At 45.1% G+C, this 24,820-nt stretch overlaps 1 protein-coding gene across 1 annotated transcript in view; it reads left to right on the top strand.

Annotated features, from left to right (window-relative positions):
- CTSO (cathepsin O) overlaps positions 1 to 24,820 on the top strand; it is a 114,897-nt gene that overhangs the window by 17,448 nt on the left and 72,629 nt on the right. The window contains exons 2-3 of the mRNA XM_085641716.1: positions 6,431 to 6,545; positions 16,048 to 16,181. Of these exons, the coding sequence (XP_085497842.1) occupies positions 6,431 to 6,545; positions 16,048 to 16,181 (249 nt within the window). The remainder of the gene's footprint in view (positions 1 to 6,430; positions 6,546 to 16,047; positions 16,182 to 24,820) is intronic.

Genomic DNA, 24,820 nt, shown 5'->3' with positions numbered 1-24,820 from the left:
ACTTTTGCCCTGAGTTCTCGAAAAGATCAGGACCAATTGGGCCCCCTTCATTCTAGTGACCTTGGACTGGGCACGGCGAGTATAGTATCTAGAACTCTTAGGCTTGAGCATTTGTATTCTAATGAGGCTGCTCCTCCAGGAGGATCTGCTGTCACATCAGCAGGGCAGACTTCTGAACCCGGGCCTTCGCAATCTCCACCTTCATGCTTGGAGATTGACCGGTGACAGCTGAATACTTTCGACCTTGCTCCAGAGATGATGAATGTCCTCTTGTCTGCCAGGGGTCCCTTGTCAAAAATCTGTGTATGCCTGTTATTGGGACACATATGTGGCTTGGTGCAGTACTCTGCCTGGAGGTAGTCTATCTGCAAAGTTGTTTGAAGTTTTGCTGTTTAATTTGTCCCTAACCTGGCATGTCCATGCTCTGGGCACAGTTAAAGGGTACTTTCCTACTCTTTTGGCTTTTTTTGCCAGATCATCCCTTTTAAGTCCCTAATTGGCACTTGTTTGAAAGGTTTACAACACTTGTTACCTTCCTCTCCATTTGTTATGCCACCGTGGGACCTTAACTCAGTCCACAAATCTCTGTTGTGCTCTCCATGTGAACCTTTTCACAGCTCTTTTTTGTGCCTCCTCAACCTCAAGACAGTGTTCTTCACCACCACCATACCATCGGTGTAGTGTATGAGTGATCTTCAAGCTCCTTGTGTTAGTCTGCGGTACACCACCTTCTTCCCAGACAAACTAATTCTGAGGACACAGGCATCCTTCTTGTCTGAAGTTGTGATTGCGTTCCATGTTGGTCAAAAAATCCCCTTGCAAGAGTTGTGCCTATATAGACTCTGCATGTCATTTTTGGAGCTGAGTGGTGTTAGAGTAAAGATATAGGGTGCCACCTACCAGCACGCAGAGATACTACTCAAAATGTTCCCGATCTCCGCCGCCGCCAAGGGAAATATTCACAAGGTGAGGAAACTGCAGCTAGCATTTATGAAGTTAAGTAACTTGTTTGTCTAAACATTTGACTTAGGAACCTGTATGTATGTATAGCTGATGAACCATTTCAACAATGTCCTTAGTTTGTTGATTAAAGGTATACCTAACTAAAAGCAAATTAAATTATTTCCTTCTTTGATAGATGTATAAACAATATTTTGGATTAGGTATTGTATTGTAGTTGCATTGATATAGTGCTTACTACTCCTGACGAGGCGTTGATTCTCTTTTTCGGCGAGTAGCACGCTACTCCGGATCCCATAAAGGATTAGTGTTGAATTAGTATAGTGAAATATGAAAGTAATTTGACTGGTGAATAGGTTAGTTAGTTATTTGGATTCAGAAGGATAGCGGAGGGATACAAGAGGGGAAAAAGGTTTGCATTTATATAGCGCTTGTTACCCCTGATGGGATGTTGAAGTGCTTTTTTCGTGAGTAGCACGCTACTCTGGAACCCATAAAAGTATTCGTGTTGAATTAGTATAGTGAAATATGAAAGTACTTTGAGTGGTGGATATGTTAGTCAGTTATTTAGATTGAGAATGGTAGGGGAGGGATGGAAGAGGGAAAAAGGTTGCATTTATAAAGTGCTTGTTACCCCCGATGGGGTGTTGAAGCACTTTTTTGGCGAGTAGCATGCTACTCCGGAACCCATGAAGTATTAGTGTTGAATTAGTATAGCGAAATAAGAAAGTAATGTGAGTGGTGGATATGTTAGTCAGTTATTTAGATTGAGAAGGGTAGGGAAGGGATGAAAAAGGGAAAAACGTTTGCATCTATATAGCGCTTGTTACCCCTGATGAGGTATTGAAAGTGCTTTTTCGGCGAGTAGCACGCTACTCTGGAACCCATAATAGATTAGTGGTGAATTAGTATAGTGAAATAGGAAATTTGAGAAGTGGACATGTTAGTCTGTTATTTTGTTTGAAAAGGATAGTGGAGAGATAGACGAGTGAAGGATTTGTTTTGAAGGTCATAGCAGTAGGTGGAGGTTTGGGATGAGTAAAAAGGGATGTGGAGTAGAAGAGGTAAGAGTTTAGAAAGGCTTGCTTTGGGGGATCAGTATAGTAAAAGAGGTGTCGGGTGATGCAAGGAAGGCCAAAGTAGGGGAGAGTCTCAACAGGGTTATTTTGGGGATCATAGTAGTGGTATGGGGTTTGGGATGAATGAGAGAGTGGATGTAGAGGATATATTGATAAAGGTAAAGGGTTAAGAAATAGAGTAGTGCATTGGAAAGAGTAGTAGAAAGGGGTTTGAGATGAGTCAGAGAGTTGAGGTAGAAGGTGTATTGAGAGAGTCATAGGGTGAGAAATAGAGTAGTGCATTGGATATGCTGAATTAGAGGAAAGTTATAAATACATAGGTCCATAAGTACATGGAAAGTATATAGATGCATAAAGGAAGTAACTATATGTAGATTGAATGTATTTATAGAGGTATAAGGTGAGAAATAGGGAGTCCATTGAATATGCTTTTTTAGGGTAAAAGTAATAAATATATAGATCCAAGTACATGGATGGTATATAGATGCATAAAGCAAGTAAGTATATGTAGATTAAAGATGCATTAGATAAACTCTGGTTTTCAAGTGTTGTTGTACTTAAAGATGTGTTGTTGTTTTTAAAACATAACCATTCTACATGTTTATACAAAGCAATACACATATATAGGTGCATATCTATAGTACAAATAAATGCTTATATACAGAGGGATATGCTGTATTTTTCTGTTTGCATATGGTGCTTATGTGTGGAAGAGCCAATTCTTGAGTAGTTCTCTGAAGATAAGGTGGCTGTCCATGAATCTTATGTTGTGGGGGTAAAGAGTTATACATAAAAGGGTAAACCCAATGGTACTGGGACCTGGGTAACTGACAGTACAATATCGAATAGTCCCAGCAAACAATATTAAAACAGACATTATATAAAACGTTGTAGTCGTATAGAATTGACAACAATGTGTGACAATACTGAATTGCAAGTTTTATTTAATCACACTGCTTCATTTGATAAAATACATTAATACATATGTCAAAGTTCAAATTCATACATGTTTAAGTGCCCAGAAGGACAGGGGGAATAAAAAAAGAAGAGAAAATGGGTGATTCTCGTGAAAATAAAGAGTGTGAGGAAAGTCGTGAAAGCAAGTAATGCCAAATTCAAGTGACAAAAATAATCAATTATGGCCTAATTATTTTGCCAAAATGCATGTAATGTTCATATCATTCAAAAGCTAGACCATCCAGCAGAAACACAGTCACAAAGTATCTGTTGTACCAGGGGGCTAGCTCAAGGAAAAGAGTGTAGACTTTTCGACCCCAAGACGCAGTGTAGGTCGTTTAGCACCTTACATAGGGGTCTTCCTCAGGACTGTGATGGAGAAAAGGCACCGTAATAGGCCCTACAATGAGGACTATGAAGTAAAAGAATCGGGCACACTGGCTCCAAAGATTAGAGAGCAGCATCAACACGCTCGGCGTCAAAGACTTCTAGCGCATCCCTTCCAAAACAGAGCCATAGTATTAGAATTCCTGCCCATGTTTATCAGCTAGGAATCATGCAGCATACAATTCTGCTCTTTTATACTTCAGGACACACCGGGCATCAAATCGCTCTCTGGCGATGGCAAAGAGGCTCAGAAGTAGAAGCAGTGCTGAATTTCTACGCGCTAATTTGACATATGTATTAATGTATTTGATCAAATGAAGCAGTGTGATTAAATAACACTTGCAATTCAGTATTGTCACACATTGTTGTCAATTCTATACGACTACAGCGTTTTATATACTGTCTGTCTTAATATTGTTTGCTGGGACTATTGTACGGGGGTAAAGAGTGCCATAGTTTGGCTGCTTAAACAGAGAAGGGCGTGCCACCCATGTTTTTTTTTCTTGTTTCTTGGGATTTTGAGGCGAGGTGCCACTCTAGAGCGAGGTTGCTTTGTTGAATGTTTTTGGTGATTTTATTCCTGAGGAAAAGTGGTTCCATTCTATGTATAGCTTTGTGGGTGATACAAAGCAGCTTGAATGTGCATCTTCTGGCAACCGGTAAACAATGCAGGGCTTTCAAGGAAGGGGAGATGTGGTCTCGTAGTTTGATATGCAAGAGTAGTCTAGCAGCCAAGTTCTGAATCTGTTGAAGTCTTTTCATGGTCGTTGAAGGTGATCTCTGGTAGAGACTATTGGCGTATTCGAGTTTGGACACAACAAGGGAGATGTTAGCTTGGACCTTGTGTGAAAATCCCAAATGGGGAAAGATTAGTCGCATAGTTTTTATAGTAACATAGCTTGATCTTGCTAGTTTGTCCAGTTGGGCATTATTCAATAGTTTGGAGTCCATGTTCATTCCGAGGTTTCTTACTTTATTCAATACTTTAGGCGGTGATCCCAGTTCATTAGGCCAGGTGGCAAGCGGGTCATAATGTTTCCAGTCGCCACACGTGAGTATTTCCATTTTAGAAGCATTCAATTTGAGATGGCTCCAAGTCAAACATTGATCCACAACTCTGAGACAACTGAAAATTGGTGAGTTTCCAATGTCTTTGTGGTATTTCAGTTGAAGGAGTATTTGTGTGTCATCTGTATTATACCAGTAATGACTTCATGTAGATGTTAAAAAGCATGGGCGAAAGGAGAGAGCCTTGAGGGACCCCTGCTTTTGTGGAGTATGGTTTGGACGAGAAAGGTGGGAAATTAGTGAGAAAATAGTTCTAAGGGACACGGTAATCATTTTACTGTGAGCTGGGTTATGGACTACATCCCCCAGGCTCCCTTGCTCCTACCTCATTTCCTGGCGCCCAGAGGTGCACAAAACCAGCAGTGAGACCCCGCTGCGTGGGACACGCTTAATCATTTTACCGCGAACTGGTGTACGGACTACATCCCCCAGGCTTCCTTGCACCTACCTCATTTCCTGGTGCCCACATGCGCACAAAACCAGCCGAGAGACTGTGCTGCGCGGGCCGTGTCTGTGCTAAGGGCGGGCCCGTCATTGCCAGGAAGAGGCAGGACAGGGCCACCCCTCTTGGTTTCCTGAGAGCCATAGAAGCACTTGAATTGATCATCAACAAGCGACGAATCAGTGAGTTATGTGAGCCCTCTATCCTCTACTGCTGGACCATTGTTTGACTTTGCCCCTGTCCCGTGCATATCGGCTCCTTTTCCTGGAACTTTTGGACTTGAGTCTCCCAGCTACGCAGTTACCCTTGAGCACAGCTCCTACTGGTGTCCTTTTATTATGCATTTGTGATTTTGTAACTTGGTCATTATTGCTAGTCCTCTATTGGAGCTCAGGGTCACATGAATGGAAGAGTACTTGGTACAAGAAAGAGCTCCGCTGGATCTGCTGTGGGGCTGTGTGCATTGGTAAACCCTCTCTCCCAACCAAATTCTTGTAATTTAGAACTCAAGTATTGCCATAGGGAAAAGGAAATCCATTGACTGTGAGAGTGGGGTCGTGAGTAGAGGGGCGGTCCTGCCAAAGTCTGATAAATCTAAGCAGGCTTATAAGTCCGCAGGGAGTAATTGTGTTCTTGAACGCATCGACAACCTCTTAGTCGAATGCGAGGATATTTTAGTCCAAGCAGTTCCCCTTCTTTGTCCTGACTGAACCATCCACCCCTGCTATCCCGTCCGTCTTCTCAATCAGTTATAGTCTAAATCACCAAAAATGGATTCCACAAATGTTTAATAAACCTAATACGCACAGTACAATTAATCCCTCCCCTAGTCACACTTCAGAATGCATCATGCTGTTGTGTTCCCACTCTGCACATGGCCTCCGTCGGGCTCCTAGTTACTTATCTGGGGTGGTTCCTTGGGTCCATGGCATTCCTATGTCTTTTGGGTATAGTCTTGACTCGAGTCGTGGTTCGCATTCCACTATTTAGTTTATGGTTTGGTCTCCCCCTGGTGACCACTGTGTATTACGTGCTACTTACCTGTTTCTATTGAAAAGTATTGTGTGCATCTCCGGCTAGGAGATTCCTGTATGTGTTAGTGTTATATAATAAATACATATTTTTAAAATACACTGGGTGGTTCTTTTTCACTTAATCTACATCAATAAGATTATGTTCTGGTAAATCGAGCTGCTTTACACTCCTTCTGGACTACGCCTGAAGGCTGCTGTCCACAGCTACCACCTAGAGAGCTTTCTAATGTTGTCTAAGACCACTAAAATCAACATAAGGGTTGTCTGGATTGGTGTAGGGTGCCCACTTGCTTAAGAGTACACCATATACCAATCCAGCCTCTCACATTGGTGAGTCTTCAAACATTTTGAATGTGTTTACTTATCAGTTATTGGTAGAAACAGTTATTGGTAAAATGATTTTATTAATTTGACAACACCTTGAAAAGCTAATTTAGCCTTGTACATTGGTTGGTAAATGTTGTGGGTATTCATAGATTGAGTCTTAATATTCTATTTTTCAGGCAAGTATACGAAGACAAATTCATTTGAATGCCAAGTCTCGATCATCTGGTGACAATAGCACTGCCTTCTATGGAATCAACCAGTTTTCCGATTTGTCGCCTGAGGAGTTCAGAGGTAGCATTTATTTATGTTCTTTGATAGCATTACTGTCTGCTAAATGAAATATTATAGATTTTAATCATCTACCATTGCCTCCGAGTGAGCAGTGTCAGTCCTGCCAAATATCACACATCAGGCGTTAGATTAACACATTTCAGTATGGTACTCCACATTACTGCACTGAAATGCGTTGTCACGCATAATGCATAGTGTCTCACAGTTGCCACTGAAGTGCAGGCTGGCTTTTAAAACTGTTAAGTGTGGCAGCGCGCCGTGCCCCCACTGCTCTCACAGGCTTGCAGTTGAGCTATTAATTAAAGCTGCCAGAAGGGTGAAGGCTCACACTGCTACAATGTATCATTTTGAGATCCCGCAGAGCGGCCGGAAAATCAGGTTGTGTGTTTCAGGTCGGTGCCCGCGGGGTACGTCACATCCTTCTGCCCGAGTCGTTCTGGGAAGTTTGTGGAGGAAAGCGACACCTGGCTGGTGTTTTGGACGGTTCTGGAAATGTATTCAAATATGGCGCTTGCAGCCGTCCGCCTGCTGCATGCAGCTCAAACTGGCGCCGCCGGGTGCCATCAGCCGTTTTCCTTAACCCCCCTCAATTTAATAATGCCAGACCTGAGGGAGTCTGAGAGAAGTGAGTGACCCGGGTTGCAGCGGCGGCCAGGACATAGTCTGCGTGTCACTGAACGTCCCGCCCGGGACTCACCGGCCTGCCAGCCTGGAGGGTGGACTGTTAATGAGGTGGCTGGCAAACCCGAATTACCACAGCGCGCAGTAGCGGCCTAATTGAGCCTGCAGCCACTGCCTTGGCGATAGACGTGTGTCAGGCAATTCTTGGAGTGCCACTGCCACACTCCTCTGTACTCTGCGACCACTGCCCAAGTAAGTACCACCAGCCTCTGTGTGATTTACAAAATGAATGGCAGCTCGCGGTCAGGCAGCTGCAGCCTGTGCCTGCCTGTGTTCGTACTAAGGTGACACTGTGGGATATTTTCAGTTTCAAATATCCTGCTGGCTTGGGCCCCCAGTTACTAATTTCATATTTGTGCCTATTTCTTGCAGTACACCCAGCAAAATGCTTGTGAACACTGCAAATCACTTCAGTTTCATTCCAGAGTATTGCTGGATAGATGAACTACCTATGAAAACACATCAGCTGTTGTCAGGGGAGATGTGCTACAAATAACATTTGCCAGACTGGAATACCCACGAAAGAGTCATTTTGTTGGTATAATGTTTGTCTGATGTAAAGTGCTCTGGCACCCTACATTGGTATGAGCAGCACTATAAAACAAATGAACAATTTGTGAGCGAGGGGCTGAAAGATGTTAGAGTGCTTTACACATTGGGCCATATATTATAGACAAAGAGCATAAAAATAGAAATTACAGCAGTCACAAATATTGAGTAACAGCAAAGCCACAGGTCATTTACAGCAGTTTTCAGATCTTCCTAGAGTTTCTTCTTTCTTAAATGGGTGCAATTTCCTATATTTATATGCTTCCGTCGTCTTCATTGCTTGATTGTGCTCGCGCGGAAGTGTCACTCATAGTCATTGAAATGTCACTCGTATTTACACTGAAATTATGAAAATGTCACATATAAGCAAATTGAAACCTTGTGCAGTGTATCTCAAGAATTTATAAAACCTTGATCTTTCATGATTATTATACGGTCACCTATGGCTTCTTCATCACTAAAGTCTGAGGCGGGTTTGTACTTCACCAGACAGACCCACTCCCTATTGCAAAGCAGAATTCATACCTTGAGCTCTCTTCACTGTCATTTTTATCCTAAGCAGCGTCGACTAGCTTCTTATTGACCGAAATATTTTTTAAATTCCAACAACTGTTCATAAAGCAGGAAATGTTTGCTTTATGACCTAGCACCAAACTATATGGTTACAACATCACTGTCCAGGAGATATGTGGTGGGTAATAGTGCAAACGGAAAATGCACAGTATTTCACCAGGAGGGTTAATGGAGAGGAAGCTGCAGAAATACAATTTATTGTTCTCTTTCTTCTTATGGGCCTTCTCAGTCGTACAAGCAGAAAACAAGTATTGCAAGCTGTTTACTTATAGCACGTCCTGAAAGCAAGGAGCTATGATTCTGTGTCCTAGTCCACAAAAGTAACTGATATGGGCCCAGGGCAGGGGAAATGCCACCTCTGTGTCAGCAGTAAGAGCTCGGTTTTTAAGGTGCCCGCCTCCACCGATCTACTGTACAATTAGAGTTTCACGAGGACTTGCAGTGAGTCCAGTGCACTGTGGCAATGATGTACAGTAGATCCAAAGCCTTAGCTCCCTGCTCTGCACCAATTTTGGTGGACTCTGTTCCCCAGGTAGAGTCCAGCCCATTGCACATCGGGCCTGCCACCACCAGTTCTTGTTCACATACACTTCTCAACAGGCCCAGGGGTAAATGAAGGGAATTACAAAACTACCCATTTCAAGGATGCTAAACCTGCAGATTCCAGTTACTTGAAAAGTTGGCTCTTTGGTGCTGCCACCTAATATAGGGCTTCATCAGGCAGTCACAGGCTGGCTCAGTTCCCCTCAAGAACCCAAATATCTGTTATTGAGCGCCAAGATGCCCTTGGGTGAGCGTGCTCTTTACAAATACACATGTTCTGATATACCCCAAGAAGTAGCAGCCTAAAAGAGATCTAGGACAGGATAAAACAAAACCAAAAAAGACTGCGCACCATGGAAATCCGGACTGTTTGTTACTGCTTGTCCAGAACCAATAGAATACAGAATGCTTTCTGTCTAAGGTGTTTACTTATGATGATAAGCTTAATGGGGGAGAGCTCAATGAATTCTATTTTGGTTCACAGTGTGTCAGGTCAGATGCTGAATCACCTCAGAACTGAGTATAAAAGTGAATGAGGAAGACCAATAGGATGCATAATGCTTTCACTGCAGATGTGATGATGAGCACACCGTTGCTATCGGGGATCATGACTAGGCTTCTTTCAGGGCCTCTGACTAAAGAGACCAAAGGGTCATTTGACTGAGGACAGCTTAAACACTTTTCTCATGCTCAGTACCTCTCTGTCAAGGACAGCGTAAACTCAACATTTTTTACATTGACTTGAAGTACATTAAAACAGATAAAGCTAGCTTGGTTAAACTGTCATGTTAGTACTGCAGATATTTAATCTTTAAAATTCTAGTTGACACTCCTGAATCCACACACCACGTATAACATAAGTTCAAATGAGAATAATCATGTTAATATTGTGTCGTTCATTGCAGTATTTAAGAAAAGGAGGGGCAAGTTAAAGTTCTAATAGGTACTGTGTCTATCCCCTGTGATCAAACCACATCAGATCTTTATCACTGGCATAGACTCTTGTGAAAGACTCAATTAAAAGAGAAAAGGCTGTCTTTGGATGAATATGTACACTGCTCCACAACATAAGGATATGTACACTACCTCTGAGCATAAGGAGATATAAATATATATCTCAACGCTCCACCATCTGCCAGATACTCTCGCACTCGCTACAGGCTGCTTGGTGCGTGAGGGCAGACTCACACAAAGTATCCACGCTCGAGAAAATATTCACCAGCACTTACGGGGGTTAAAGCCCTCTTTGGATTTAATGGCACAGAAAATCAACAGAACATACGCGTTTCAGAGGTACGCCTTCATCAGTGTTGGCGGCCGCCATGTTCAAACCTCGTCATATAGACATCATCAAACCAATTATCTCCAAAGCTACTTGAAGGTCAGGCAAAGAATACCATTGAGACGTCAGGATATCCAACCCACATTGCGTCATGTTACCGTGGTTCCCAGTTGTTACATTTCAAAGTGGAACCTCGCAGATCTTTGTGGCGCATTGTAATCGATCGCACACAGTGCGTGCATGATAGTTTATTTAAATTTGCATAAACATCGGCTAATCATTACAAATATAGATGACCCCAGACGAGACCTGCTCAATAATAGGTCGCACAAAGTTGTAGAACAGAGAGACACGTCAGAATCTGGGGTTTCCAACGCTGAACAGTCTGAAGAGGAAAGTGGTGGAGCAAGAACAAGTGGCCCTGCACACCCCATTTTCACAAGGAATTCAACCTCCTACATCTGACATGGTTACGTGGAGGCAAAGGGAGACCACCAGAGCAAAAAACAACAGACTGGCAAGAAGGGGAGGATGGCAACAGAGGAAGGGGCAACACAGGCAGGAATACCCGCCCCAAACTCAACTTGAAATTCAGGCAATAGATACAGTTGCAGATGAGGAGAATCTCACGATCATCAATTTAACATCTAGGGAATTGACACCAGTGGAAGAATCAGTCCTCAAACTAGGACTTTCTATCTGTTCAACAAGTAAGTTTGAATATGCCCAAACTAGGATTGATGTTTACAAATTCGTGAGGAAGATCAAACTGTTTAAATTCTTTAAAATGAGAGGTATGGATTCTAGACCAGGTCTAATTACGACCCAGCCCACAGGAATGGATATCTTGAGTGGGCAAGACCTAGACATGTTAGCAGTTCTAGAAGAATTGGTCAATGATGTAACACAGCAAGAAGATACACGTCTGGGTAATTTGGACCATGCTGTCAACTTGGGGATCACACAAGAGCGATCACTCAGTCCCTTCAGACCAATCTCCAAATTTTATCCGCAAACACCAGTGGATACCATTAATATCTTCTCTAACAAAGTAAATTGAGATCTAGTAAAACTACGAGAGAGCTTGGAAAACCCAAAAGACAAATGGAATATAACATATGCACAAAGACAAGCACTTAAAGATTTGGAGGCATATGATGCCATTATGATTAAGCCCTCAGACAAGGGTAGAAATGTGGTGTTGCAAACTCGAGAAAATTACTGCTAGGAAGCTCTCCTCCAACTGAACGACCAAAATGACTTACCGATCACAGTCATGGAATACATGAACAGTATAAATGAATATGAACAACTGATCTTGAAGTAGCAAACCAGAGGCATGCTCTCAATGGAAGAATTTTCCTTCCTATCGACACCATATCTACGGCTACCAACATTTTATCACTCACCAAAAGTTCACAAGAACAAGCTGAACCGTCCTGGATGACAAATAATCTTGTCGATTGGTGGCCTACTTGAGAAGATGTCGAAATTCATTGACTATTTCTTGTTCCTCTTTGTATTAGAACTACCTTTGTACACCAGGGACACCAAGGACGTTTTGAGACATATTGAGGGCACTGTGTGGGAACCTGATTGCCTAATGATAACCCTTTATGTAGCTAGCTTGTACACTAGCATAGCACATGAAGATGGTATTTTGGCCACCAGATACTTTCTCAGAAATCGTCCTGTAAAGTTTCTAGAGCATAGTGAGATGCTACTAGAGTTTTTACATTTCTGTCTGCACAACAATGTTTATTTTCCAGGACCAGATCTATAAACAGCGAGGGACTGCCATGGGGGCCTGCTTCGCTCCCTGCTATTCGAACCTGTTCGTAGGCTGGTGGGAGAAGCAGGCTGCATGGGCTGACATCGCCGATAGGTGGGTGGAGAGCACAGTCAGTTGGAGACGCTACATTGACGATCTCTTCCTGATCTGGCGTGGCACAAGGGAGTGAGCAGTCTTATTTACGAGCAGTATTAACTCGACTGAGGTTACATTCCTGGACCTGAGCGTATTTGTGGCAGATGGGAGATTCAGACAGCACACTTTAGAAAGTCCACGGCTGGAAACTCAGTGCTACACACCAGAAGTAGTCACCCAAACAATTTGAAGAACAGTATCCCATATGGGAATACTGGGGATCCAAAATGGGGATACTGGGGATCCCATATGGGGAACTATTGCTTATCAAAAGTAATAGCACCAGAGAAGATGATTTCAGACAAGATTCATCTAAAAGTATAAAGAGATTTGAAGTGAGGGGGTACCGTAAGGGGATCATGAAAGGAGCTTTGAATAGAACAGCAGAGAAGTCTAGATCAGACTTATTGAGGGATCAGTCTAAAAAGGGAGATCTAGGGACAAAGAACAGTTTCAGACTGGTAACAGGTTTCTCCAGTGCAGCTAGCAAGGTGAGGAGAATATTGCAGGACAACTGGCATATACTAAAGTCTGATGTTGTTATAGGTCAGGATCTACCGACGCACCCCTCACTGACATTTAGGAGAACATGGTCCATCAAAGATCAGCTAGTGGAGAGTCATCTGCCACCCCCTAAACTTCAGAGAGGGCTACAAGGGAGTACAGGCTTCTTTCAGTGTTGCAGATGCAAAGCATGTGCCAATAGCAGCAAGGTGACCACAAATATGATTGGGGGTCTGAAAGATACTATACACATTTCAAAGTTTATGAACTGCAATACGTCATATGTAGTTTACTGTTTAACTTCCCCGTGTGGCTTGAGGTACGTGGGCAGCACCATCCACCCTGCCAAAGTTTGCATCTTAGAGCAGCAGAGGGCTATTCAGAATAAAGATGTGAGTTATCCTGTCGCTAGACACTTTGAGTTGCATCAAAACCGCATTAGGCAACTAGTTAAATACATTTGTATTGATCATGTGGCACGTGACATGAGGGGAGGAGAGAGAGAGAGAAAAGCGATTGCGGAGACTGGAATCACACTACATTCTAGATATGGCAAAGAAATCACCGCTAGGATTAAATATGGGGAGGATCTAGAGGTTCACTTGTAAATATGTACAGCAAATGAAGGAGAGCAGGCTTAGTAAGGGCTAGTTAGGAAGTGGAGTGGCATTCTTGGACATATGCCCTATACTGGTCACAATTGCCTTGCATGATGCAACAGCGAGGTTGTTGGTATAAAGTAGAGTCGCTAAAGAGAGCAGGCCCATCCCGGGTGCACAACTAATGACATTGATATCGTAATGCAGGGATCACTGGAGCTCTTGGTACATGGCCCATCCAGGGCACTAATGTGTAACACGTGGGAGGTTCTTTAAAATGTTGAGCGCCAGAGGGAGTAAGCTCATCCAGGGCAAAATCACGCCGCACTGATATATGTTGGTTATCTATATTTGTAATGATAAGCCGATGCGTATGCAAATTAATATAAGCTCTCCTGCACGTACTGCGTGCGATCGATTACAATGCACTACAAAGATCTGCGAGGTTCCACTTTTAAGTGTAACAACTGGGTACCATGGTAACATGACGCAATGTGGGTTGGGTATCCTGACGTTTCAGTGGTATTCTTTGCCTGAACTTCAGTTAGCTGTGGAGATAATTGGTTTGATAATGTCTATAGGACAAGGTTTTAACGTGCCCGCCGCCAACACTGAGGAAGGCGTACTGATGAAATGCGTTAGTCCTGTTGATTTTGTGTGCCTTTAAATCCAAAGAGGGATTTATCCCCCGTGAGCGGTGGTGATTATTTTCTTGAGCGTGTTTTTATATATATATATATATATATATATATATATATATATATATCTATATCTATATCATGTGATCAAGGTCCAGGAAGGACCGAAACGCGTCATGGCCGACTAGCCCAAATAAAATTATTGCACAGAAACGTGGTCCGTGCCTGCTCTATATCCTGGAGATTGGGGATTACAAGAAGAAGTTAAGCAAGATATATATATATATATATATATATAATCCGCAAAGATGATAACGCGGCACTCCCTTTGGCTTTAAAGATGTTTAATTAAATGCAAATCCCCTACGCGTTTCGAACACTTGTTCTTGATCACTACCGTAAAGCCAAAGGGAGTGCCGCGTTATCATCTTTGCGGATAATTTCCAGCGAGATATAGTCCTGGTCTCGCCTCAGGCACCAACTGTCAAAGTGCTCCTCTCGCACGGGACTGTGTGCGTTTGAATATATAGTCGGAGTATTTTTCACAAGACCAACATGGAATACAAGCACCATGTAAGGATTTGAAATTCATGCCTGTGTGAGTGAATATTATCAACTTTGATCTGGATGCACGCAATATAAATGAATTTTAACATTGTTGAAAGAAAATGGATTCACTATGACTCTGTGCACTATATTTTAACACCAGCGAAATGCACCATGGGAACTGTATTTTTAACAACAGACATGTGACCCTAGAGTTATTTAAGCACGCATGCATGCACTTTGCAATTAATGATCCCCACCTGCGATCAAGGCAAAATGACGCCGAAACGCGTAAGGACATGGGGAATCTCTTGCGCTGCTGTGCCGGTGAATAAATGCTTTTAACTCCAGCATTGGGCCTCTTTGTGGTGCTTATCGGATGATGAATTGACAGGCTGCTCCATGCCTGTTGTCAGAGGCCGCCCTGCAGGGTCGGGGGCTCCTTTGCTTGGAAACTGTGTTTTGGAGATATATATAAAAACTGCCTTTTACGTTTACTCCTAATTGTGTAGCAGCTGGAAATTTTGGACAGAGGCCAACTACAAACGGATCTCTTGATTTAGAGCAGTGTACATATGCTTCTGTTCTGGGGTGGTGCACGTTCCTTCTATTCTGAAGGAGTATATGACGGCTTCTGTGTGCAGGAATATTCCTGCACACAGAAGCCGTCATATACTCCTTCAGAATAGAAGGAACGTGCACCACCCCAGAACAGAAGCATATGTACACTGCTCAAAATCAGTGACCGTTTGTAGTTGGCCTCTGTCCAAAATTTCCAGCTGCTACACAATTAGGAGTAAACGTAAAAGGCAGTTTTCATTTATATTAAACATGGAATGAGTTGGAGGTAACCTTTCACAAGCTCTTCTAATTTATTCTGCATGTTATACTTTACATACTACACGCCACGGGTACAGGCTCTGCCAAACCCTAATGCGTGCCCTACAAAGCCCTCATCTACTAATGCTGCTTAGCCGCAACACTGCTGACTGGCATTATATGGCGGCTCATGGAACTGATGCAGAATGACCTTGCATGGCCTCACCACCTTAAACTGTGTACACCACAGGCTCCCAAGGGCCAGGAGAGAAGATGGTGCCAAACGGACTCGGCACCACAAACAGAGGCCAATGGCTCTCCTTGGCTGGGCCCAGTTCTAAGACCAGGACCTCTACGGTCCTCTTGAACACGTTTGGGCCTCCAACGTACCCAGTTTGACGGACCTCATGCTGACTGCCTGGTTGAGCAAAAGCCACTAGAAGCAGTGCAAACTTCCTACTTCATACTCATGGGGCACAGGCAGCACTCAGCAGCAGCCCTGTTGTTTAGAATTAGCCCCACCTGACCGAACCATCTGTCTCTACCATGCCTCTGAGCTACAAAGCCACTCTTCCATATAGATCTAGCCCTTTATTTTACCACTGAACCTATCTCCACTGTAGTTACTGCTAACAAGCTCTATACTTGCTCCTCTTTTAGGTTCTAGTGCGTCCTTGTAAAGAATTTAAATATGTTATGCTTATATCGAATAACTATTTACTTAAAAACATTGTAGAACTGCCCTCATCCAATGTAACTACAGTTTTACATTTACACTGTAATGTGACTATATCTCAGAAGCACTTGCATAACATTTTTCTTGTTTGTAAATTATCTTTAGCAACCTTCCTAAGAAGCTTCTCCACCAAAATACCCTCGTCACATGCAAAAGAAAATTTTAAAGAAACACCTTTACCTAAAAGATTTGACTGGAGAGATGCCAGTGTTGTAACTGCAGTGAAAGATCAGCAATCGGTAAGATCTTACTTTTATGCACTGTTTATTTAGCATCCCAAGAAAATATATATTTTTTTATATATATATTTGGCTGCCAGCTTTCACCGCTGCTCTTTGCCATCGCTTTGGAACCACTGGCTATTTGGATTCAACAGAAGATGAGACAGTGGGGAATTACGGTAAGCGGAGTTACCCACCTGGTTTCTCTATATGCTGATGACACCCTTTTTATTTTACGGCACTCATACGCTCCCTCCCCCTGCTGTTGGGGCACTTGGCTTGGCCTCTGGATTAAGTACAACAAATATTTGGTGTTTCCCTTAGGGATGCTTCTCTCCCGAGCATGGTAGACATTAACAGAACTACCCCTGAAATGGGAAACTGATGGCTTCCTTTACCTGTGCATGATGGTGGCACTTACAGCACAGAAACACTCACAATAATATATCATCAGGGTCACGGATGGACTCTGGTCCTCCATTCCAGAACACCCTTCACCCCTTTCCCTCATGGGGCGCAGTGCTATTTCGAAGATGGTATTTTCACTGCACTGTCTCGACCTCCCAAAAAAAAAAACATCTAAATCCTTCACGCTTCTATCCCTCCACTACCCTTTTCAATCAAAATAACAGACTAACATGTTCACTTCTCAAATTTCCTATTCCACTATACTAATTCACCACTAATCCTTTATGGGTTCCAGAGTAGCATGCTACTCGCCAATAAAGTGCTTCAACACCCCATCAGGGTTATAAGTGCTATATTAATGCAAACCTTTTTCCCTTTTCTATCGCTCCCCAACCCTTCTCAATCAAAATAACTGACTAACATATCCACCATTCAAAATGCTTTCATATTTCACTATACTAATTCAACACTAATCCTATGGGTTCCAGAGTAGTGTGCTACTCGCCAAAAAAGCGCTTCATAACCCAATCAGGAGTAGCAAGCGCTATATGTTAGAAAGTGCCATCTTTCTTGCATGGTATGCCCCCACTTTTTGCTGAATTGCTAAATGTACTTTGACTGAGTGTGCCCTGGAGTCCTGCCAATCAGGTGCCCAGGGCCTATGTTCCTTCCCTAAAACAAACCAAACCCCAATTGGCAATCCCTGGCCACATGTCAGGCCCTAGTAAATGGTACCCTAAGTACCCAGGGCTTTGTGACCAAGGGAGACCTCTAAGAGCTGCAGCACACCTTGTGCCACCCTTAGAGGCCCTGTACCCTTACACACACACACTGCCTTTGCAGGCTGAGTGTTTGGGTGCAAAACCAAAACAAAGTCGACATGGCACACATCCCTGTGTGCCATGCCCATCACCTACACTGCCATGGCATACATCAGTCACCCCTCTAGCTGGGTGCCTTATGCCAATGGTGTGGGCACAGGAACAGGAGCCCTGTGCCCCTACAGTGCCCAGGTCAATTCCTGAGCCCTGTAAGTGCAGTGCTGCCATTTAAGAGTACATGGTGATGAGAGCTCGTCAAACACGAGCTCCACAACACCACAATGGCAACACTAAAGACTGGGAAGTTTGGTATCAAACTTCTCAGCACATTAAACCCACACTGATGCCAGTGTGGGATTTAATGTACCCAGCACCCCAGAGGGCAACTTAGAGGTGCCCCCTGAAACCTAACCTACGAATCCACATCTGCTCTGAGGCTGCCTAGGCTGCCACCCAGCACACATGTTGCTGGACCCCTGGGTAGGAGAGCCCCTGCTCTCCTGGTCCTGCAACAATGCACATCCTGGGCAAGGTGCTAAATCTCCTCCCCCAGGATGGGCAGGGGGAAGCTTCAAAGGCATGCCGCCTCTGTGAGCTTCCCCAGGCCCCTGCAACCCCCACTCTGGCGGGAAGCTTTGGCCGGAAACCCCAAATAAGGACAGGGGATGTGCCAGCCTGCCAACCCCACCCCTCAGGTGGGGGAGGCAAGGTGAAGCACATCTCCGGGCTCTTGCCATCTTGAAGATGGGGAGCCCTACCCTATCAGGACTAGGCTACTGCCCCCCTCCCACAGGAGAGAGGCAGGATAGGGGGTGTACCCACCCCAGGACGGGGACCCATTGGTCCCTGTCCTTCACCTACCTGTAACGCCCCTAAATCTAGTATTTAGGGGCACCCTGAACCTTCCTTCCCCAGATTCCAGATTCCGAAACTACAAGAAGAGCGAGAAGAAAAGAAGACCTGCCCTGCAGCTGCGAAGGAGAGGGACACACCAACTGCTTTGGCCCCAGCCCTACCGGCCTGTCGACCTCGAACCTGCTCCTGCTCCAAACCCGGCATCTCTTGTGGCCAGCAACCTCCGAAACCCCGGAGGACCTGGCTACCTTTGAACTCTGATCCCCTGGGACTCCCATGAGTAGAGGCTCTACTCAGAACCTACCTTTCACCCCTGGCAGCAGCCCGGAACCGCGATCCCAGCCCACTCTGCACCAGCCAAGCCTGGCCGGTGCCGGAGTGAACTAAACCCACGAGGACGACCCCACGGCGACTGTGACCCCGAGTCCGGCACCCAAGGACCCCCCTCGACAATCCTGAAGAAGCCTGCAGCCTCAGAACAGTGTGCCACCCCAACCGCGATCAACAGAGGGTAAGATTTTCCGACACCAAAAGGCACCCCTGCACCCGGCGCCCCATGGCCCTCTGTGTCCAATCCCGGGGTACCTACCTATCCTCCAACTACCCAACTTGCCTCTCGAAGTGGTGCTGGCACCTGAAGAGTCCTCGTCCCCGAGCCTGCAGTCTTTTTCCAAACCGGAGATTTCCCATTGAAATCCATTGAGCGCCCGAAGGCTCAAAAGCCCTCTGCACCCAGCCGCCCGAGTGGCCCTGGCAGTGAAAACTCTACACTTTCCTACTTCCCCACTTGCCCTGAGTAAGTGACCAGGAACCCAGCTCCCACAGCCGCGTGGCTTGCCAGACAGCAGCCACCAAACAAGGCCCCCCTATCCCTCATAGGATAACATTGGGCCTAACTCTCTCTGCACCCGGCCGCCCTAGTGTCGCTGAGGGTGAACCAACTGTACCTACCTGACCCTGGGAGACCCCTGAGTCTGTGCCCAGAACCTCAACTCTGCCAGTCGAGTACTTGCCCTTAAACCGCAAACTCTATTTTCCTCATAGGGTAACATTGACTGGCTTTTTCCTGAAATTTCTTCTAAGTGTGGACTTTTCAAATCTTCAAATATTCACCAAAAATCAGCCGAGTGACAAAAACGAATTTACTCACCTGCTCTTAGGTGAGCTCCCAGTGCTGGATCTTGGTGCCCAGCACTGACTCTGAAAAGTACCCACAACTATACTTACCTTTAACTCATTTTTCTTCCGTAGGAAAACCATTGACTGTTTTTCTGTGAAATTTCTTCTAAGTGTTGACTTCTGCAATCTTTAAATATTCTTCAAAAATCGTATAATATCTGAAAACGTCATTACTTACCTGTTTTTGATAAAGGTCCCAGTACTGAGTCTAGGCACCCAGTACTGGATTACAAAAGTAACGAGAACATACTGTACCTATAACCTGAATTTTCTTCCATAGGGAATCATTGATTGTTTGCTCTGAAATATTTTCCAAGTGTCAACTTTTAAAATAGATAAATATTAGTTAAAAATCATTACAGTACCAAAGTCGACTTTCATCAACTGATTCTGAGAACTGACCCAGGACTGAATCTAGGATCCAGTCCTGGAATTACAAAAGTAATCTAAAAAGTAATCTGTTGCATATAACTTGAATTTATCATTGAGCTCAATGTATTGTGTTTAGAAATAGAGTTGCCTACTGCAACTACTTGTAACTGTTTACTAAAAAGTCTATTGCATATACAAAAGTATTTTTATGAAACATCTCCTGTCGAGAAAGCATATTTTAATTCCAAGTGTTGGTTCTAAAATAAAACTAGCATATATTTTTTATATACAAACCATCAGCCTAGAGTTCAGTTATTGAGTGTGTGGAACTATTTGCTGACTGAGTGTGTACAACAAATGCTTTACACTGTCCTCTGATACTGCCTTACTGCTCGACCAGGCTACCACTTTGGAGAGTAAGGTTATATCTAACTTTAACCTCTGTTAAACCCTTGGGTTCTGTGGACTCTGTACACACTGTACCTATTAAGGAACAGTATATACAGAGCCACTTTCTCACATTGGTGGATCAGCGGTGGGATACAAACTTGCATTTGTTGGACTACTTGGTTACCATCTGACCACACGACAGAACTCTTAAAAATTGCCTTTAGAATTCTGATTGGTCTTTCCAAAATTACTAAAAGTCTTGCTAGGGCCTTGCTTAAGTCCCATTAGAATTTTAGAAAAATAAAAGTCACTATAGTCAGGGTAGAGGGTTAGAACTGTCAGGTTAGAATGTCTCAAACAAACCCAGCTATTAGTGATAATAATAACATGGACCTGGTGGAGGAGCTCGACGTCGCACCTTACTTACACTTGTCTTTCAAGGAATTGAGGTCCTTATGCAAACTTAAAAATTTACAAATGGGCCTGCATCCAACCAAACTAGGGCTCCAGGAGCTCTTGGCTGAGTATGCTAAGGACCACCCATCTGAACATGGTGATGGCCAGTCAGATGAGGAAAGGGAAGCAGAGGAGGTTGACAACAACCCCCCCCCCATGCTATTCCCTAGGTAGGAGAGGGCACCCATACCCTCCAATCCAAGGATTAGCATCTGGGCACCTAGAGACTACACAGGTGGCTCTGGTCCCAGAGAGAACACTGGGGGACCCCCCAGTGAAGAGGACAGCCTTGTAAGGCTGGCCAAAAGATTAGAGCTATAGTCCAGGCTCATGGCTCTAGAAAAAGAAAGGAGAGAGATGGGTTTAGCACCCATCAATGGTGGCAGCAATAATAAAACTAAGGATAGGGAGGAAACTTATGACCTTAAAATCCCCAAAGGGATTGTCCCTAAATTTGAGGAAGGTGATGATATCACCAAATGGTTCACAGCCTTTGAGAGGGCTTGTGATATCAGAAAAGTAAAGAAACCTCTCTGGGGGGCACTCCTGTGGGAACTGTTCTCTGGTAACTGCAGAGACCGGCTTCTGACCCTTTCTGGGCCAGAGGCAGGATCACTGCACAAATGAAAAGTTGCATCAGCATTTGGTAGACCTAGGTCTAATTTCTCCCCAAGAATTGGGAAAGAAGGCAGACCACTGGGTCAAGACTAGGGTGACAAAAGACAACCACTGGGGGTGACCAAAAGAAAGTGGTCCCAAAACCTCCCCAGGGGAAAGGTGGTGAGAATCCCCAAGATAAAGAGTTTGAGTCTTCCAAAGGGCCCCAAAAACCTGTTCAGGTGGGTGGGACCCACACTACTCCCTATGTGCCCCAACCATATAGGGGGAAGAACTTTGATCCCTTAAAGGCCTGGTGTAATACCTGCAAGAAGCAAGGACACATAACTGTCGCTTGCCCCCAAAACAAAGCCCCTAAGGCACCCAGTACAGCTACTTCTGGGGCAGCAAGCATACAAATGGGATCAGAGGTGTACCCTGAGCAAATCTGGGAGCACACTGAAGCAAGTCTAGTCTCCTTGGGAGAAGTGGAGTTTGCCACTGTAGCTGTGTGGCCGTCCAACTTAAAGAAATACTTACAGTACCCCTGGGTGAATGGAACTAGGGTAGAAGCTCTGAGGGATACAGGTGCCAGTGTCACTGTGGTGAAAGACACACTGGTTTCCCCTGAGCAATACTTGATTGTGAAGTCTTACCCAGTCACCAACGCTGACCGTGTCACCACTAGTCATCCCATGGCCATGGTAACATTAGACTGGGGGGGGGGGGGGTCACTGGCCTGAAACAGGTAGTGGTCTCTCCAAAGTTGCCAGCTGCCTGTCTGCTTGGAAATGATCTGGAAACCTCAGCCTGGGCTGAGGTTGAGTTAAAGGCCCATGCAGCCATGCTGGGCATCCCTGAATTGGTGTGTGTGCAAACCAGAGCAAGAGGAAGGGTGACAAAGTAGGTCTGGAGCCTGAAATAATGGCCCAGCCAACCAAGAGAAAAGGAAAGAAGACTGGGGAACCAGCTTCTACACAGCAACACACTCAGAACCCCTCTCCCCAGGGAGAGGATTTGGATACCCCTGAGGGAACTGAGTCCATGGAGCTTGACCCTTACCAGGTTGAACTCTTGGGCCCAGGGGGACCCTCTAGGGAAGAGCTGTGCCAGTGTCAGCGAGACTGTCCCACTCTTGAAAGCCTGAGGCAGCAAGCTGTTTCAGAAGCAAGGGGAGATGTCAGTGGTACCCACATAGCTTATTGGGAAGAGGGATTACTGTATGCTGAGGCAAGAAACCCCACTCCTGGAGCCACCAGGAGGGTGGTAGTGCCACAGAAGTACAGGGAGTTCCTCCTAACTTTGGCTCATGAGATCCCCCTAGCTGGACATCTGGGGCAATCCAAAACTTGGGAAAGGCTAGTGAGTCACTTTTACTGGCCCCAGATGCACCAAAAGGTGAAGGAGTTTGTCAGCTCCTGTGTCACCTGTCAAGCCAGTGGCAAGACAGGTGGCCACCCAAAGGCCCCCCTCATCCCACTACCAGAGGTGGGGGTCCCCTTTGAAAGGGTAGGAGTGGACATTGTGGGTCCACTTGAGCCACCTACAGCCTCAGGGAACAAATGTATTCTAGTGGTAGTGGATCATGCCACTAGGTACCCTGAAGCAATTCCACTTAGGACTACTACAGCTCCTGCAGTAGCCAAGGCCATCCTGGGTGTCTTCACCAGGGTGGGGTTTCCTAAGGAGGTGGTTTCAGACAGAGGTTCCAACTTTGTCTGCTTACCTAACATACATGTGGAAGGAGTGTGGGGTGCAGTATAAGTTTACTACCCCCTACCACCCACAAACCAATGGCCTTGTTGAGAGATTCAACAAGACATTGAAAGGTATGATCATGGGGCTCCCTGAAAAACTCAAAAGGAGGTGGGATGTCCTGTTACCATGCCTGCTTTTCGCTTACAGGGAAGTGCCACAGAAGGGAGTAGGTTTCTCACCCTTTGAACTTCTGTTTGGTCATCCTGTAAGGGGACCACTTTGTCTTGTAAAAGAGGGCTGGGAGAGGCCTCTTCAAGAATCCAAACAAGACATAGTGGACTATGTGCTTGGCCTAAGGTCCAGAATGGCTGAGTACATGGAAAAAGCATCCAAGAACCTTGAGGCCAGCCAGGAGCTCCAGAAGCACTGGTATGACCAAAAAGCTGCACTGGTTGAATTTCAACCTGGGCAACAGGTGTGGGTTTTGGAGCCAGTGGCACCAAGGGCTCTCCAAGATAAATGGAGTGGCCCTTACCCTATCCTAGAAAGAAAGAGCGAGGTCACCTATCTAGTTGACCTGGGCACTAGCAGGACACCCAAGAGGGTCATCCATGTGAACCACCTCAAGCTCTACAATGACAGGGCTGACATCACCATGCTGATGGTGACTGATGAGGAGCAGGAAGCAGAGAGTGAACCTCTCCCTGACCTCCTCTCCTATAGCCCACAAGATGGGTCAGTAGATGGTGTGATCTTTTCAGACACCCTCTTTGCCCAACAGCAAACTGACTGCAAGCAAGTCTTGCAGCAGTATGCTAGCCTCTTCTCCCTGACCCCTGGTCTGACAAACTGGTGTACCCATGATGTGGACACTGGTGACAGTGCACCTGTCAAAAACAAAATCTATCGACAGTCAGACCAAGTCAAGGAGAGCATCAAAGCTGAAGTCAGCAAGATGCTGGAGTTAGGGGTTATTGAACCCTCTGAGAGCCCCTGGGCCAGCCCAGTGGTTCTAGTCCCCAAACCTCATCAACAGGGTGAAAAGAGACAGATGAGGTTCTGTGTGGACTATAGAGGGCTCAACTCTGTCACTAAGACAGATGCTCACCCTATCCCAAGAGCAGATGAACTGATAGATAAATTAGGGGCTGCCCAATTCCTCAGTACCTTTGACTTAACTGCAGGGTACTGGCAGATTGGCATGGCCCCAGGAGCAAAAGAAAAGACAGCATTCTCCACCCCTGATGGACATGCCCTTTGGGTTAAAGAATGTTCCTGCCACTTTCCAGAGGCTGGTGAACCATGTCCTGGCTGGGCTGGAGTCCTTTAGTGCAGCTTATCTCGATGATATTGCTGTCTTTAGCTCCACCTGGCAGGATCCTGATCCACCTTGGAAAACTTTTAGAGGCTCTGCACAATGCAGGCCTGACTATCAAGGCATCCAAATGCCAGATAGGGCAGGGCACTGTGGTGTACTTGGGCCACCTTGTAGGTGGAGGCCAGGTACAGCCCTTACAACCTAAGATCCAGGCCATCATGGACTGGATAGCTCCAACAACCCAGACCCAAGTCAGGGCATTCCTTGGCTTGACTGGGTACTACAGGAGGTTTGTGAAGGGGTATGGGTCCATTGTGACCCCCCCCCCCACAGAACTCACCTCTAAGAAAATGCCCAAGAAAGTGAACTGGACAGTTAGTTGCCAAAAGGCTTTTGACACCCTGAAAGAAGCAATGTGCTCAGCACCAATTCTAAAAGCTCCAGATTATGCCAAGCAGCTCATAGTGCAGACTGATGCCTCTGAGCTAGGGCTAGGAGCGGTCCTCTCACACTATATAAATAAAAACCTCTTTCCCTCTTCTATCCCGCCGCCTACCCTTCTC

The sequence above is a fragment of the Triturus cristatus genome, chromosome 2_2 (assembly GCF_964204655.1).
Source record: "Triturus cristatus chromosome 2_2, aTriCri1.1, whole genome shotgun sequence".
In the NCBI taxonomy this organism is placed as follows: domain Eukaryota; kingdom Metazoa; phylum Chordata; class Amphibia; order Caudata; family Salamandridae; genus Triturus; species Triturus cristatus.
The sequence above is the reverse complement of the archived record's forward strand: the minus strand, read 5'-3'. Positions and strand labels throughout refer to the sequence as shown.